Genomic DNA, 17,104 nt, shown 5'->3' with positions numbered 1-17,104 from the left:
CCGACTATATCTAGCCGGAACCGCTCAGCCTCGCGCACCAGCTCAGGCTCCTTCCCCAGCAGAGAGGTGACGTTCCACGTCCCAAGAGCCAGCTTCAGTAGCCGAGGATCAGACCGCCAAGGTCCCTGCCTTCGGCTGCCGCCCAGCTCACATTGCACCCGACCCCCATGGCCCCTCCCACGGATGGTGAGCCCGTAGGAAGGGGGACCCGTGTCGTTTCTTCGGGCTGTGCCCGACCGAGCCCCACGGGCACAGACCCGGCCACCAGGCGCTCGCCGGCGGGCCCCACCCCTGGGCCTGGCTCCAGGGGGCTTTTTTTTTTCTTTTTTAAGCCTATTCATACAAATATTTATTTGTCTTTTATGTTTTTTTTTTCTTTTGTCCCAACACATTCTGATGGTGCCGCTCAAAAAGATAATTGTCTGTAAATGCAAAAATCTATGCGCGGTCTGATAACCATCTCCGACGAATATTTATTTCTCTGCGCAATAATGCTGCACCTTTATCCACGGGATCGTTGTCAAAAGGACATGCCATGTTCGTGAAAAAAGTCATCTCCTACTGTGCCCAAAGGACTTCTAGAAGTAGCAGAACTCGCTCTGCTGACTGAATGAATGAGGAAATCAAATGGCGTGTGTGGCTGAAAGAGGGCGGAGACAGAAAGAATCTCGAGGTTTCTTGAATAAAACCTGGTCCCGACCAGGTTAGGTTCAAAGAGTCTGTTTCTCCGGTAACTGACCGAGAGGTTAAGTTACCTCTCTTTGTGAAACAGGCTAGAGTTACCCCTCTTTCTCGGGGTTGAGTTACCTCCCTTTGTGAAACGGAAAACTCAGGGTTTCCCTCATTTCAGGGTTAACCAACTCAGAGTTTTCACTAAACCTGCCACGTGAAACGGACCTCTGATCCAAGCAGAGAAAGTCAGATTGGTGTTCATTTTAGTGACTTAAATATAAATGCCTATTGTAGCTACACCGGTTCAACAAAAGGTCATGATTCGTACTGATGTCTTGATTTCCACTATTATATTCCTTCTCCTCCGACGTTGATAAAATCATAGAACACTGTGAAAACTACAAATAGAAGCAGAGAGTCCATATGGGTCCATTGTAGCTAAATGCTAACTCAATGTAAACAAATAAACACACGAAGTGTCCACTGTATGCTCAAAGCACTTTGTACACAACCACAAAGAGAGAGCCGTGAGGAAGAGATGCGAGCTGCTCAGTGAACACAATGGAGCTGGACGGTAGAGGTAACTCCGTCCCTCAAAACTAATTAAATACACAATCCTACAATTCCAAAATGCTCTTATAGACAACTTGTTTTATTAATCATCCATTACCTGTTGTACTTCAGTAGAGCGTGACAGCCCCCCAGCATCATTCCTAAGAGGGCATAAAAAGATAAATCATAGTGTACTCCAAAATATATTGGTGACATTGCAAAAGCAAACAAACATTTAGATTTCAACAATGCATTTACGTATAGTCAATGCAACAATAACCACAAATTACAAAGCTATGTCGATAGAAAATAAATATGTATGCAAATGCAGGAAAAGCTCTATTTCTATGGCACACGCACACACACACACACACAACTACTTATACTTTGTCAGGCTCTTTGTGTACAGAACTGCTTTTGTGACGAGGTTCAAATGGCTGTAGTGAAAACATAATTATTTGTTTAGTATCATGTCTATAAGTTTATCATGTTTTATGTTCCTGTTTAGTCTTTAGTTTTGTCATGTTTTTCCTCAGTCACTCTTGCCCTGGTCATCAGCCTCACTCACGTCACCTGTGTTTCTCCCCTCAGCTGCACTCCATCACTAATCACCCTTCTCAGCATTCTGAGGGGTCTCCAGCGGGGTGTTCCACGAACGTAGCTAAAGAAAGCCAGGCTGTATCAGGAAAGCTTTTGCTTAAACTAACGCCTTCTCCCAATTAAGCCTCAAGTCGTAAGATGAGTTGTTACACACCTGAGACTTCCAGGAGCTCGAGAGCCAAGTGTTTTCTGTCATCTGCCATCAGTCTTGGAGCTGTCCCAAATGACATTTCTGCTTTCTTTGGAAAAGCCTCCATGACTGCATTTTCCATCTTAACAGTTAAAAAAGATAGCATCTGTTTGCATGTTTCTAAATCAGCAAAATAAAGCAAATGGAATTGCAATAAAACAAAAATTGATCCAAATTCTTAATGCATATAGATCATTTAGATAAAGCTGGTGTTTCAAGAAATATTCTTATTACTTTGATCACAATTACACCTCAGCTCTCTCTGAAATGGGTGTTTCAGAACACCGCCTTTCCACTTCACAATGGGCCTCATGCAACAACCGTTCGTACGAACAGATTTGTTCTTAAGTTGTGCGTACGAGTGATTTAAGAGAATTTGAGCATTCACCAATCTTTTCGTGTTTTATGTTTTCTTTCAGGTACGAACAGAATTTACGAGTGATCCATACCTGTCGTAGGAGTTTTGTAAAATAGTTTGCCGTTATTACATTATACCTCATAATGATGCTGACATTATTCTGTTTGACTTAAATTATGCACTAATTGAAGGTTAATTTGACTCTGTATATAACAAGGTCAATGGGAAGTGTAACCAGTGGATTTAAGAGCGTTTGTTGAATCTGACGTGGCGTGTTCGTACGAAACCTACGTACGAAAAAAGTAAGAGAAATTTAGAATTAAAAAATACGAAAATGTTCTTGCATGAGGCCCAATGACGCATTCAGTTTTTTTTAAGACAGATCCTCCTCATGTTGAAGTACTTTGAGAGGAAATGTTTTAAAGTGGTTCATTTAAGGATTGCTCTGGTCACATTATTCACCCAAGAACACAATGTATGTCGTAGTAAAGAAAAAGGGGGTTGTTTGGCCGAGAGAGTTAGACAGAGTTAATATTTCGGAGTCAGAATTACAAGTAATGAAATACTTGTTGGGCTGATGGAGTTAACAAGTTTGATCGAAAAAAATTCTAATGTTGGTAATGATGTCTTTAAAAGGTAACAAGTCTCTTCTAACTTTTTTTGGTGTTTAGCAAGGGTGACATTGTTAATGTGTGGGAAATTGAACAAGTATTTTCTACCATATTGCCTATGTTCATCCTTATGCATAAATCCTGCTTGTTGCCTATTTCTGTTTTGTAAATCTGCTTCTAACATGTTGTCACCACACTGCATCCATACTTTAAAGAAAACACATCTTGTATATATAAGAAATATTCAGTTTTGAAATTGCTTCAGTCACAGTGTTCAGATATGTCTGCTTAGTTACCGCAATCTTTTTGCTGCGTTGTCGGAGTCTGCCTGCTCGGCACTCTGTGCAGCATCAACAACAAAGACAGTACTATCTGGAGCACTGATGTACTGTAACCAAAAGAGAAAATAGGAAATATCTTTTTGAAGTTAGTAATGACATACAGAGAATTGAAGGCAGTTGTGATGTATAACACAAGTTATGTAAGTAACGACTTACCAGAAACTTCCAGAAATTGCCAATGTTAATAAAGGACACAATGGCCTGCAAAAAACTCCAAAATTAGTTATTTAATTTTACTAGTGCTTTGACTGTGCAACATCTGCTTTGCATGTGTTTTTACTACAAAGTCAGACATCCAAACTCTCCCACATATTGATAGCGGCTCACACACACAGCTAACTTGTAAACAATTGACATACTGTTATACTTTGTTTTTCTAACTGACAAAAATATTACCTTTGACATATTCTGTCTCCTTACTTCTTCCCTCTTACCAAACAGGATCACACCAGCCACATAATGGCTCAGAATGTAAATAATTCAGTTCCCTATCAGTGTGGTGAAGTATGGACTTCAGAGAATCTTTTATAAACACACACAAAGTGTTGTGAGGTCATACATTAATTTAAAATGCTGAAAATATGATCCTTATGGATTACTGTTCATCTTCTGTTATGTATAACACAAAGTCAACAAAAAACATTCAAATCACATACTTATATCAGTTGTGCCACACAGAGAGGTCAAGTTGGGTTTTTGTCTTGTCTCCATGTTTTGTCATTTCCGAAATCAGCCGGCCTGAAGCTGATTTCTCTTAAGCTATAAACTCTGTAAATATATAACTTTAGCAACATTTGAAACATTTTCAGGCGAGAAAGTAGTCGTTTAGATCCCCAACGTGTTGAAAACCTGACAAAATACCGGCTGTTTACAATTTTGTTCCCACGAATTCGGCGCTACTAAAGCTAGCCGCAGTGAGTAACGCACTTCCGGTTATTTTCACAAAATAAAATACCCGTTGCCTTTTGTCATAAGGAAAGCCATTACGATACAATTAGTGCTTTTGTTTTGAAAACAGGAAGTGAACCTACCCTCGTTGTAGCTAGCTTGAAACTGCCGTTTTGACAGGAAATGACGATCGGCGACGTCACGTTACGTTGCATCCTGGGTAGTTTGAGTATGAGTAGTAACCTCATGATGAATACTCAACATTTCGGCGAATCTAGTATGCATCCGGGAACTTAAAAAAAGTTAAAGTTAGTAGGAGTAGTGGAAGTAGTAGTGGAAGTAGTAGGAGAAGTAGGCGGTTTCGAACACAGCCTAACTCTCCTCTTGTTTCAGGTCACTTGCCGTTCTAGTCTTCCCTGATTCCTGATTATGTCCACCTGTCTCCCATTGCCCTCATGTGTCTTATAGTCTGCGTCTCCCTTTGTCTAGTGCCTGAGTGTTTCGTTTTGTCGTTCACCCAAGCCTGCTACAGTCACAGTAAACCTTGCCTTGCTAGTTCGAATACTAAGCCACGATTCTTAGCCTCCTTGCGAGTGATTTTTTTGTTCGTACATTACATAATCTAGTATTAAGTTTTCATAGCCATTTTTGATAGCCTCTTTTAGGAGGGATTTTTGTTATAGATAACGTTTCAAAGATTTTGTAGAGCCTCCGGTTTTTAGGATTTGGTTGTTTTGTTTCTAGTACAAAGTTGTTTTTCCTCCTTACGGAGTGATTTTTGGTTTATAGTTCATAGTTAATTGCCCTCCTCTTAGCAGAGTGAGTTTTGGTTGTTTTTTTCCTCTTTTATTTATTAAGTTTTATATTATATATAGAATAACATTTCCATAGCTTATTATTTCATCACTTCGTATTGGTGGTTTGATAGATATATATATATATATATATATATATATATAAAATAAAATCTGCCTAATTGGATACTCTGCATCTGAATCCTCTTTCAAGCCCAGGTCTGACAAATTGTTGTGGCTAATGGAGCTTTTATTCAATTACATTTGACTCACTATCACACATTGTTCAAACTACTTGTGCTGTAACAGTCTGCTCGATCATCGCTGACTGCATCATTTATAGTTTTTATGTCTATGATAAGTGGTTCTGTTCTTTTAATGAATCTACTTACCTCGACTACAAGCCACTGGTGAGGTCTTAGGGCCTTCACTGTGGTGGCTAATAAAGTTGTTCCCTAATTGAGAGGGCACCACAGAAACGACCACTTCTGTGTCCCCTTTTCCCCACAGTTCTGTGACCTGCAAATCATAAAAAGCAATGTCTTGTTTTTGTGGTCGGTATAAACCGGCTTAAATTACACAATGCAATAACAAGGATATATAATAATAAACAGTAAAAGATGAATAAATGATAAGATTTGAGTGTTTATAAACTTAAAGAACTTTAAGAGACTGTTAACAAAAAGCAACCTCTTGGTTCAGAATTATTGCAGCCATAATGTAAGCAACACATTTTGTGTGGTTGTTTGGCGTGAGGGTGGGGTTACTTTAATTAGAAATTGGGATAGCAATGGCTGGTGCATAATCACAAATTTCTAAAATACTAGTAATTGAAGTAGTTATGATCAGCATATGCACTTCTTACCTTCTTCTTTCTCCTCTGGGAGTCAGCATACCCCCTCAGTAGGGCCTTGAGTGTGACTTTGTAGGTGTCCACAAAGTCATCGAGTCTGGTCATTTTTTTACGCTGGAAACGGATCTGTTTGAGGTCCCATTGGCTTTTTTCCATCATTCCCTGCGATTTGTTGTTCAGAGTGTAATTCTAGGTTTCAACATAAACATTACATCAAATCGAAATGTCTTCATTCATTCATTCATATCCAGCATGAAAACGTGCATGTAATATTCAGTTTCATTAACAGATGTTCAGTTTTTTTGTACCCGTTGTGATTTACAGGCAGCTCTACTGTACTTATTTGTCAGACTGTCATATACTGGCCCTGATCCATCAAGACCTAGATCACCTGGCAGAAGATGGAACATTTATTTTTTTATTTAATTTGCTTAAATATATTAAAATAAGCATATAGATTAATAAGAACAATTGAACAGGACTAACCCAGGAGTAAGCCCGACCATAGGGCAGCCTGAGGTAGAAAGTACTTCATCAATGTCGGGATGAAGGTTGGACAGAAGTAGATGTTCGAATCACCTTCCAGGTCACATTCTTCCGTCTCAATTACTTTTTCAAAGTGCTGCATGAATGGCGTTGTTCCCACATCGTTTTAGAAAAAAAAAGATTGTTTTAGAAAGATTGTGTATAGGGCAGGCGGCGCACTACAGTGGCTGGCAGAGTGTGTGGAAATATGATGGTTTTCACACATAACAGATGAAACGTAAAACATTTATGCATACCTACACAAGAGTTCAGTTTAGCAAAGAAGTAAAAAATAAAAAAAAAGAACAAAGCTTTAACCCATTTAGGCCTAAAACACCTGGAAAAGAATGCCTGTAAAACCTATGGGCGATTTCAGAAAGACCCCCTAAAACCTGTAGTTTTTCTGGAAATTCAGCAATTGTGTCAACGCCTACTAAATGATTGATTTCTCAGCCTCTGTAGCAGATAGAAACAAAATTCAAAAAGTATTTGAGAGCTTACACCTGTGGCTTTCTTTGGAAATTGAGTTTATTTACATACACCTTCACAAAAATAGAAAATGTAAAAAGTAAAGTGCAGGAACAGCACTATTTTCAATAAAAAAAACAGTAAAGTGCAGGAACAGCACTATTTTCAATTAGATTAAATGCCTGCAATGGTGTGGCATCTGCAGGTAAATCGACTTTCACCCCTGGTGTGCGGTTGAAATCTCTCCGTCGATTACGGCGGTAATTGTCAGTCTTCCAGGCCCCATCCACACGTAGCCGGGTATCTGCTAAAACGAATATATTTTTCTACGTTTGGACCCTTCATCCACATGAAAATGCATCATAAACGAATATTTTTAAAAACTCCGGGCAAAGTGAAGATTTTTGAAAACTCCGTTTATGCATTTGCGTGTAGACAGAGATAACCGGAGTTTTGCGTTTTCGAACATCACAATATGCGCCAAAACAACAGCAAATCTGCTCTGACGTCAAACGTGCAACCTTTGTTTACTGAAGAAGCATGGATGCCCTGAGAACTGTGGTGGTTATTATTGTGCAGGCGCTGTTTACTGCCTTGATTTTGTACGCCCAAGTCGTACTCCCAGAAGAATGGCGTGACAATTTCCGCATGTCCCGGTCCTCACTCCTGTCGCTGTCGGAATTAGTACGTCCTCATATCGAGGGGCAGTCCACTGTCATGCGATCACCTGTCAGTGTGCTCAAAAAAGTTGCGTGCACACTTTATTATTTAGCTGACGAGGGCAGATTACGCAAAACAGCAAATGCATTTGGGTTGTCAAGACAGGTGGTCTCAAACATTGTCAGTGATTGAAAACGCAGATGTTCGGTTATGTGTGGAAGGTTTTTTTTTCGAAAACGAGGTAATGTGGATACAAATTATTTTATAAACGGAGGGGGGAAAATATTTGGTTTTAAAAATACCCGGCTACGTGTGTACATAGCCCCACTCACATTCAAACCCTTCAAAATCATCCTCGTCGTTATCGTCATCTTCAAACATATGTGCTAGCCATAAATCTCGATCAATTGGGTCAGCACGTTCATCAGCATCATCAAAGCCAAGAAAATTCCTCAAAATCGCTGCCGTCTGAAATGTCTTCCCACTGAAAGTCCTCCATGCTTGTTTGATGCAACTTACTTAACTTCAAAACAATGACACAAGGAACATGACGACACTCTCACGTGTCTATTATAATGCATTTCATTGGTGCAGAGGTCAATAATTGGTGCAAAACAACCCTTATACAGGAAAAAAGACGTGTACGCTTTCCCGGCCTTAATGGTAGAAAAACCCAACAGCGCCCCCAGCTTTAAAGGTAGAAATGCGGCAATGCTTTCAAGGCCTAAATGGGTTAAAGGGATAGCTCTCTCCTCTCAACAAGTCAGACATAACCCTGGGTCCACACACTGCAAGAGTCTGACCCAAGCAGCTGATGAATGGAGTTTCGTGGAGCATGTTTTTTACAACCAGCTGTACATCTTACACTTTTAAGTTCTGCTGTTCACAGCTGTTTAATACCTGTATCCGTGTCCAGTGTTGTGCCCTTTAGAGCTTGAATTTAAAAAGCCATTTGTCAGTTCAAATGTGTTTGAACTGACAATGTTTTTAGTCAGGTACAGCAAAAACCTAAATCCAAACCAAGAATGTAACAGTTGCAGTTAAGAAAAAGATACCTCGTAGTCTTGCCCTTTGATAGATGTATCCTCAGCACATGGTCCTGCTCTGGTCAATTCAATTCAATTCAATTCAAAAATACTTTATTTATCCCACCAGGAAATTAAATGTTGATGTAGCTCAATTAAATCAAGGAGTTATTATAGATGCTGATGGCTGTGGGCAGGAAAGATTTCCTGTAGCGGTCCGTTTTGCATCCAAACTGAAGAAGCCTTTGACTGAAGAGACTCTGTTTTCCGATAACAGTCTCATGGAGAGGATGTTCAGGGTTGTCCATAATTCTCTTGATTTTATGCAAAATCTTTCTTTGCATTATTGTCTCCAGAGGTTCCACAGTCGTCCCCAGAACAGAACCAGCCTTCTTTATCAGGTTGTTGAGTCTTTTTAGGTCCCTGCTTCTGATGCTGCTGCCCCAACAGATGACGCTAGAGGAAATGACGCTCTCAACAACAGACTTGTAGAAGATCTGCAACATCTTGTTACAAACCTTGAAGGACCTTAGCTTCCTCAAGAAGTACAGTCTGCTCTGTCCTTTCTTGTAGATTGCTTCACTGTTGTGTCTCCAGTCCAGTCTGTTGTCCACATGAACACCAAGGTATTTATATTCCTCAACCACCTCCACTTCTTCTCCCATGATGGAAACGGGGTTTGATCTGACCCTGTTTCTCCTGAAATCTACAATCATCTCCTTTGTTTTGTTAACATTCAAGATGAGATGATTGTTCCCACACCATGCCACAAAGCAGTCCACCAGCTCTCTGTACTCAGCTTCTTGTCCATCTCTGATACACCCGACTACTGCAGAGTCATCTGAATATTTCTGTAGATGACAGGAGTCTGACTTGTACTGGAAGTCTGAAGTGTACAGAGTGAAAAGGAATGGTGAGAGTACAGTCCCCTGTGGTGCTCCTGTGCTGCTGATCACCTGGTTAGACACACAATTCTTCAGTCTGACAAACTGTGGTCTGTTTGTCAGGTAGTCATTAATCCAGGTGATTGTTGAGGCCTCCACCTGAGTGTTCTGGAGTTTCAGAAAAGCAGATCAGGCTGGATTGTGTTAAATGCACTGGAGAAATCAAAGAACATGATCCTCACAGTGCTGCCTGCTTTGTCCAGATGACAGTGGGTTTGTTGAAGCAGGTGTATGATAGCGTCTTCAACTCCAACTCCATGGCGATAAGCAAACTGCAGGGGGTCCTGATATGTGCTGGTTTGCTTACACAGGTGGGTCAACAGGAGTCTCTCCAGGACCTTCATGATGTGGGATGTCAGGGCAACAGGTCTGTAGTCATTGATGTCTGAAGGGTGAGTTTTCTTTGGTACCGGAACCAGACAGGATGTCTTCCACAACAGTGGTACCTTCTCTTGGGTCAAGCTAAGGTTGAAAAAGGTGTTGCAGAATCCCACAGAGCTGCTCTGCACAGGCCTTCAGGACTCGGGGGCTGACACCATCTGGACCTGCAGCCTTGTTCCGGTTCAGTCTCTCCAACTGCCTCTTCACCTGACTTCTAGAAACAGAAAAGTGGGAGGGGGAGGCAAAGGGGACAGCAGCATCTCCTGATTGGGTTGAAGACAAACTAGTGGAAGCAGAAGAATCCATGACTGAGGTGGAGGTGGAGATGTTACAGGAAAGCTGTGGGTCAGAGGAGGGTGGGATGTCTCTTTGGCTGGGAACAGGAGGGGAGGATGGTGAGCTTGTTCCTGAACTGAACCTGTTGAAGAATGTGTTCAGCTCATTTGCTCTGTCCAGACTTCCATCCATCCGATCCTCCCTCTGCTTGAGGCCTGTGATCTTCTTCATTCCTGACCACACATCTCTGATATTGTTCCTCTGCAGTTTACTCTCAAGCTTCTTTCTATACACCTCCTTGCTCTCTCTGATCTTGACTTTGAGCTGCTTCTGTATACTCCTCAGTAACTCCCTGTCTCGCTCCCTAAAGGCTCTTTTTTTCTTGTTCAATAGTTCCTTTAGCTCACTGGTGATCCAGGGTTTGTTATTAGGGAAGCATCTCACTGTTCTGGTGGGGATGGTGTTGTCCACACAGAAGTTTATATAGTCAGTCACACACTCAGTCATGGCATTAATGTCCTCTCCATGTGGCTTACAAAGAGAAATCCAATCGGTTGCATCAAAACAACCCTGTAAGGCTTCTTCAGCTTCATGTGACCACTTTCTAACAGTCTTTTTTGTGACAGGTAGTCTCTGGACAAGGGGTTTATATGCTGAGCAGAGAAAAACAAGGTTGTGATCTGATTTACCCAGGGGAGGTCTTGATTTCGAAATGTATGAATCCTTGACATTTGTGTAAAACAAATCCAATGTCTTGTTTTCTCTGGTAGAGCAGCTGACAAACTGTTGAAAAGTTGGCAGTGTAGCAGAGAGTGAGGCATGATTAAAATCACCAGATATTGCCACAAAAGAATTGGGGTGTTGTGTCTGTATCTTAGCAACAACGGAACTGATGACATCACATGCAGTGTCGGCAACAGCTGAGGGTGGAATGTAAACAGCCACCAAAACAACACTGGTGAACTCTCTTGGCAAATAATATGGACGAAAACTTACTGCCAATAGTTCAATGTCAGGACTGCAGAGACGACTCTTCACAGTAACATGTCCTGGGTGACACCATCTGTTGTTGACAAGCACTGCCAATCCACCCCCTTTCCTTTTCCTGCTACTCTTTAAATCTCAATCTGCTCGTACAGTCAGGAAGCCCGGCAGAGAGACGCTGGAGTCGGGGATATGATCCTGCAGCCATGTCTCAGTAAAACACATAATGCTACATTCCCGATATTCTTGCTGAGTCCTTGTCAAGGCTAGAAGTTCATCCAACTTGTTAGCTAATGATCTTACATTGCCCATGATGACGGATGGCAGAGATGGTTTGAACTTCTTCTTTCTTTCTCTCCTCTTTGCTCCTGCTCTGCATCCACGACGCCTCCTTTTCAATTCCAGTGGGATTTCTGGCTTCAGTTGTCGAATTATTTCTGCTTTTCCAATGTTAATCAGCTGCTCCCTGTTGTAAACCACCTTGTTGCTATGGTTATGCATCATAACAAAAGAGTAAAATATACAAAAGTATTGGGAAAAATTAATCCAGCTGCACAGCATCCAAGGCAGGAAGGAACAGTTGTCCAAAAAATGCAATTTCTTCCAAGAAATAACAGGAATGAAATTTAGAAAAAAGAAAAATCTCAATGTGAGGTACAGAGTCACAAGCATTTGCAGATTTTTCAAATGTTTCTCAACATTTGGAGAAGACCATGTTAGCACTGATGACAACTTCATCCAGTTCCTTAAGGGTTGATGCTCGGGTCATGAGTCCAAACACATGCATTGTTAAATGGTAATGTTTGGAGGCACTACAAAGGTTCATTTAAAAAAAAACATTATCAGAGATTTCATAATGCTGTTATGTCTGAAATCTTAAGCATATTTATATACAGACACCACGTACTGTTTTCTGCAAAGCTCCTTAGCATTTTTCACGACGTGGCTCAAGCATCGGTGGAGTATAGGTAGACCTATGGCATCAGATGTTGCTTGTCCAGTCACAATCGCAAAATATCTGCAGAGCAGTTCCTGCAGACTCACTCCACAGAAATTATATGCAAGTGACTGCAGCAGAACCACTGAGCCGTCCCAAATTAACATCACGGGCCTTGATTTGGCTTGTCGACCATGATGTTTTACCAAGTCTGTGACCACTGACCCTAAGAAATGTGAGACCGATGCTGTGGTGTGGTCACTGGTGATGTATGTTGCCACAGGGAGATGGGAAGATCCTTTAGTTGGGTGTCTCACCACCAACTCATAGACGTAGAAAGTTACGTCTGTCCTTTTCCCTTACGTACAATGCTGCCTGTTGCATCTAAATATACAGTATCTTCTTTGCACCATTCAAAGAAAATATTAAGTGTTTTTAGAGAGTACAGCATCACACTTTTAGGGTAAAGACCGATGTTCTGGATCACCCTTCCTTCTAGATCACCCTTCCTTCTACCTTCAGCCACCATCTTCTGGAGGCTGATCATCTCATTGTTGTGTCTTCATGACACCAGTTGCAGGGACCTGTCCTGATACCACAACAGTTTCATCCAGCCTCTCAATGCTCTCCAAGAAGACAGTCCTCGGCACTTTGGTGGAAAGGGTATGGGACAGGGCATCCCTTTCCTCACCTCGCACCGGCCGTCTTTTTATTCGGTCCCATCGGTGGCAGACCAAATCACCACTGAAGATGACATCAGCCTTCAGAGACGACGACTCTTCAAACTTAATTTCCACCTCTCCAGTGCAGTCATCAAAAATACAGTAGCCAGAACATGCGAAGACTGGGCCGCTTCTTTTAGAGCCGATGGATTTGACACTGTGGCACTTAAATCCAAAACTGCAGTAAGGATGAACACTCTGTATTCCTTTGGCCATTACAGAGGTCCAGTTCAGTGTTTTGAATCTACGGCAGTGTTGTTTTTTGCGCAGTTTGGTCCAATCCTTCTTGTCAATGAAGAAAAAACAAGGCGGCGACGGCAATGAATGGGTGAAGTACTCTTCACTGGATGATTTTTCTTCATCTGATGCGACGGTGGATGCAATCTGCAAATAACAATGAAACACAATTAAAATATTAGTTATTCTTTTGAAAGCTGAAAATTTATATCATTACACTTTGAATGTAAAATAATGTAAGGCACTCAGTTATTTTCCATGTATCACCCATCTCCTTATTTCTGTCTTTCCTACTGAAAGATTTCATTCTTGTGTTACCTCCACAGTGTCATGTCCATGGGGTTTTCCCCATGTTTTCAGTTCTTTTGTGTTTTGTCATGTGTTAATTTATTTCATGTCTTAGTTTTTAAGTTCATGTTTAGTTAAGTCTTGCCATGATTTAGTTTTGCCATTGTTTTTTCCTCAGTCCCCATGTTCTGGTCATTAGTTCACTCACGTCACCCGTGTCCATTGTCTTCAGCTGCACCCATTTACCAATCACCCTGTTCAGTATTTAGTTTCCAGGTTTCCCCATTCAGTTGTGAAATCCTTTCACCATACATTTGCACACTTCATACATACCTCCCCTGTCAACCACTGCTGTGGCCCAAGTGTGCACAGCTCTAGGTGGTGGATAAGGATGTTCTGCCCCTTTATCTGTGAAGGAATCACAGCAACAACCACCCCATTTTCCCTTTTTCTCCACAGTAGGGTTAACTCCAAATCAGGATGAAGAAAAGTGTAGGTTCTAAATGTGTTTGGATTGGGGGTCGTACAAAGATTTATTTCTAAGCCTATGTTAATTAGGGCCTGGCACCTGGTGGTGTGAAGCCCTATGGTGTCTGATAGGATTATTAGTATGGCCCTATAATAATAATAATTACTAATTAATTTTCACATATAACAAAAGATTTACAAAACCTCACCTGTTTGTCTTTGTCTCTGTGATCCTGTTAGACTGTTACTTTCTTCATCTTGCTCTTGGGTTTAGTTATTTTTTTTGGTGGATTGAAGTACTTTGATTTTGACTTGGACCGTCCAGCAGAGCTATCTCGCTTGTTCCAGTTCTCAATGGGGTCATCATCTGACTGGCCTGAAAATCTGCTCTGGAAGATTCTGTTGCATGATGTGCTCGATATATCTTCCCTGCATTGAGGCATACATTTTGGACACAAACTCTGCTGGTCGCAAGTATCTCTTCTTTTGCAGGATGGAATGCTTCACTAAACTAAACCACAGCTCAACGTGACAGTTTGTATATTGTTTTAGGCTTTCCATCACTTATTTTAATTTCTTCATGTGCCGTGAGAGATCCCCAAGAAGCAAACCTGGACATGATATTCAACAGTATTGGTGCATACCAGGCCAAAAGATATGTAAGAGAGTAGTGCGAGAGCATGTTATTAACCTACATTTCATATTTTTTGTGAAATAAATGTAATAAATGTCCCTCTGTTTGCTTAGGTGTTTAAGACGGTTGATAAAAATGGTATGGAGGTTCAGTGTGAAATTGATGCTTTGTTGGAGCGCCAAAGACGAAAGACGTCCCCTTCCAGGTACAGACGCTTTCAACTGTATAAGGTTCAGTTGTGTGCTCTCTGAAATGTGAGTCATTAATTAAGGTGAAAGAAACTCGGTGCAAACCCCAGATTGGAACAGGTTTAGTGTTTCTGCTTAAATGGCTTGTGTCAACAAACGAGACAGTTTTAGAGATTCAGTTTCAACGCTTGAGAATGGGTCCCAATCTGATTATGTGCTTCTGTCCCACGTTAGTATTTTCTATTCACGCTGTAGCGCTGCTGTTCACATACTCCGACATGCTTAGCATGATACAGATTCAGTTTTTTCTAACTCATCGCACGGTGTGATGAGCAGTAACGTTTCCCGGTGCTCCATGGAAACACCAAATCTCAGTCCATACTCTGCAGCACAATAAGTGGCGCATGTATAATGTGTCATTTTCCACTTCCAGGAAAGAGATTGATCCTGAAATTGCTGACATTACGAGAAAGGAGGCCTATCTAGCAGATGGTGTGGATGAGGACAGCAGCTACAGTGTCTTTGTCTCCTACATAGAAATCTACAACAACTACATCTATGATCTCTTGGAGGAAACAGATGCAATCAAGCCAAAGTGAGTTTCAACAAATGTAGTGACAGTAGCATAATTCAGATGTTTGTATGTCTGTGAAATGAATGGTTTATCGTTATCATGTTTTACCGGTTTAGTGATATGAGCAATTCCAGTGTTAATTGTAGTGGATTGGTGGAGGCACACCTGTCTGCCAGAACACTGAGTTCATGTATGTGAGCAGGGAGTTTTCATCCATCAGACATGAGAGTAGCTGCCTGATTTAGCTGAGCTGTACCTATTATGCACTTTTTACAGTTTACAGAGTAAATGAAGTTGCACCTCATCAATTCTGGAGACATTTTTAAAGCTACTCGATGATGTTGTGAATTGCACATTTTAACATCAGTCCTTGTAAATAAAAAAAATTTAAAAAAACGCCTTTTAAATTGAATACTCAGCCCTATGTTAAGGACGGAGCTGCTAAACCAGATCACGTCTCCACCCACCCCTCCTCCCTCCTGCTGCTTGTAGGCTTTGTAATGGCAAACCTGTCTCCTTAAACCTGTGTGCGTCTTTTTATGATCCCCGATCATTGCACCAGTTAATTACTTTCTGTGGCTTGAAACATAGAAACATTCATGCCCCATCTGCATTCAGCACTCGATGCTTTTCGTCTGTTGCATGTAAAACCTGCGGTTCCACTTCTTCAGCGAGTAACGTGTTTCTGTTATTATCGTAGATCGACTCAGTCTAAAGTGCTCAGAGAGGGGCGGTCGGTGGCGTGGTGGGTTAGGCGGCCGCCCCATGTGCAGAGGCTTAGTCCTCGATGCAGCGGGCCCCGGTTCGACTCCGGCACCGAGCGGCCCTTTGCTGCGTGTCTTCCCCATCTCTCTGCCCCCTGCTTCCTGTCTCTCTCACACTGTCCTATCATTAAAGGCATAAAAAGCCCCAAAGAAATAAAAATACTTAAAGTGCTCAGAGAGGATCAGAATCACAAAATGTATGTGGCTGGCAGCATGGAGGTTGAAGTTAAGTCTGCTGAGGAAGCGTTCCAAGTATTCTGGCGGGGTGAGTTCTCTTTATGTAGAGTTCAATATTCAAATGTGCTTTAAAACTGCACTGCTGTGATGATTTTAGATGTGACTGACCTGGAATTGCTGGCCTCAGGGTCAGCTCTGTCCAGGTAATGACTTCAGTTAATCTTCTCTCTGAGCAGGTTGAAGATGAGTGAATCAGAAAGTTTATTAGTTGTTAGTGGGTGTTTTGTTGTTGTTGTTTTTTTTTGTCTTTTGTCTGTCTGAAAGTTGCCTGCTCTGTTTCTCCAGGTCAAAAGAAGAGGAAGGTTGCAAAGACTCGACTAAACAGAGAGTCCAGTCGCTCACACTGTGTGTTCATCATCAAACTGGCTCAGGCTCCTCTCAATGCAGATGGCGACAACATTCTTCAGGTCGGCTGAAACCAAATGTCTCGCTCCAGAGTGGTGTCCACCTTTTATAATATGAGCTGGGACAAAGTGTAATTGACGCCATCTATTTGTCTTTTTCCCCATTTTGATGGTCAGGATAAAAACCAGGTGAGCGTTAGTCAGCTGTGCCTGGTGGACTTGGCAGGAATTGAACGTACTGACAGGACCGGAGCAGAAGGCACTTGGATACGTGAAGCAGGTTTGTTATCAAAGATCAGGATTTGATTTCACTCTCTGCTGGACTTCCCCAGAAATCTAACATTTCACCTCGCAGGTAAGATTAATCAGTCTTTGCTGAATCTGCGGACGTGCATCGAGGTGCTTCGAGAGAACCAAATGTGTGGCACCAACAGGGTATGTCTTGCCAAATTAAAGCTGAGTTTATGGTCGGAAACCAGGTCGTCTGCGTGTGTGTCGCAGTTAACGCAGATATGCCCCCCCCTTCCGCAGACACTCTGGTGTACCTCACCAAAATTGTAACTGACCGCAGACAGTACCGCAGATATCG

At 41.7% G+C, this 17,104-nt stretch overlaps 1 protein-coding gene and 1 non-coding gene across 2 annotated transcripts in view; both read left to right on the top strand.

Moving 5' to 3' along the window:
* LOC142370723 (kinesin-like protein KIF23) overlaps positions 1–17,104 on the top strand; it is a 56,083-nt gene that overhangs the window by 27,700 nt on the left and 11,279 nt on the right. The window contains exons 2-8 of the mRNA XM_075453149.1: positions 14,369–14,433; positions 14,522–14,631; positions 15,030–15,191; positions 16,078–16,199; positions 16,457–16,578; positions 16,693–16,795; positions 16,871–16,950. Of these exons, the coding sequence (XP_075309264.1) occupies positions 14,369–14,433; positions 14,522–14,631; positions 15,030–15,191; positions 16,078–16,199; positions 16,457–16,578; positions 16,693–16,795; positions 16,871–16,950 (764 nt within the window). The remainder of the gene's footprint in view (positions 1–14,368; positions 14,434–14,521; positions 14,632–15,029; positions 15,192–16,077; positions 16,200–16,456; positions 16,579–16,692; positions 16,796–16,870; positions 16,951–17,104) is intronic.
* Positions 16,251–16,347, top strand: LOC142372202 (Z30 small nucleolar RNA). Its single transcript, XR_012768196.1, has one exon. It is a non-coding gene; the product is annotated as a Z30 small nucleolar RNA (small nucleolar RNA).

Source organism: Odontesthes bonariensis, chromosome 21 (genome assembly GCF_027942865.1).
Source record: "Odontesthes bonariensis isolate fOdoBon6 chromosome 21, fOdoBon6.hap1, whole genome shotgun sequence".
Classification (NCBI taxonomy): Eukaryota; Metazoa; Chordata; class Actinopteri; order Atheriniformes; family Atherinopsidae; genus Odontesthes; species Odontesthes bonariensis.
This window is presented reverse-complemented; position numbering and strand designations above follow the sequence as displayed.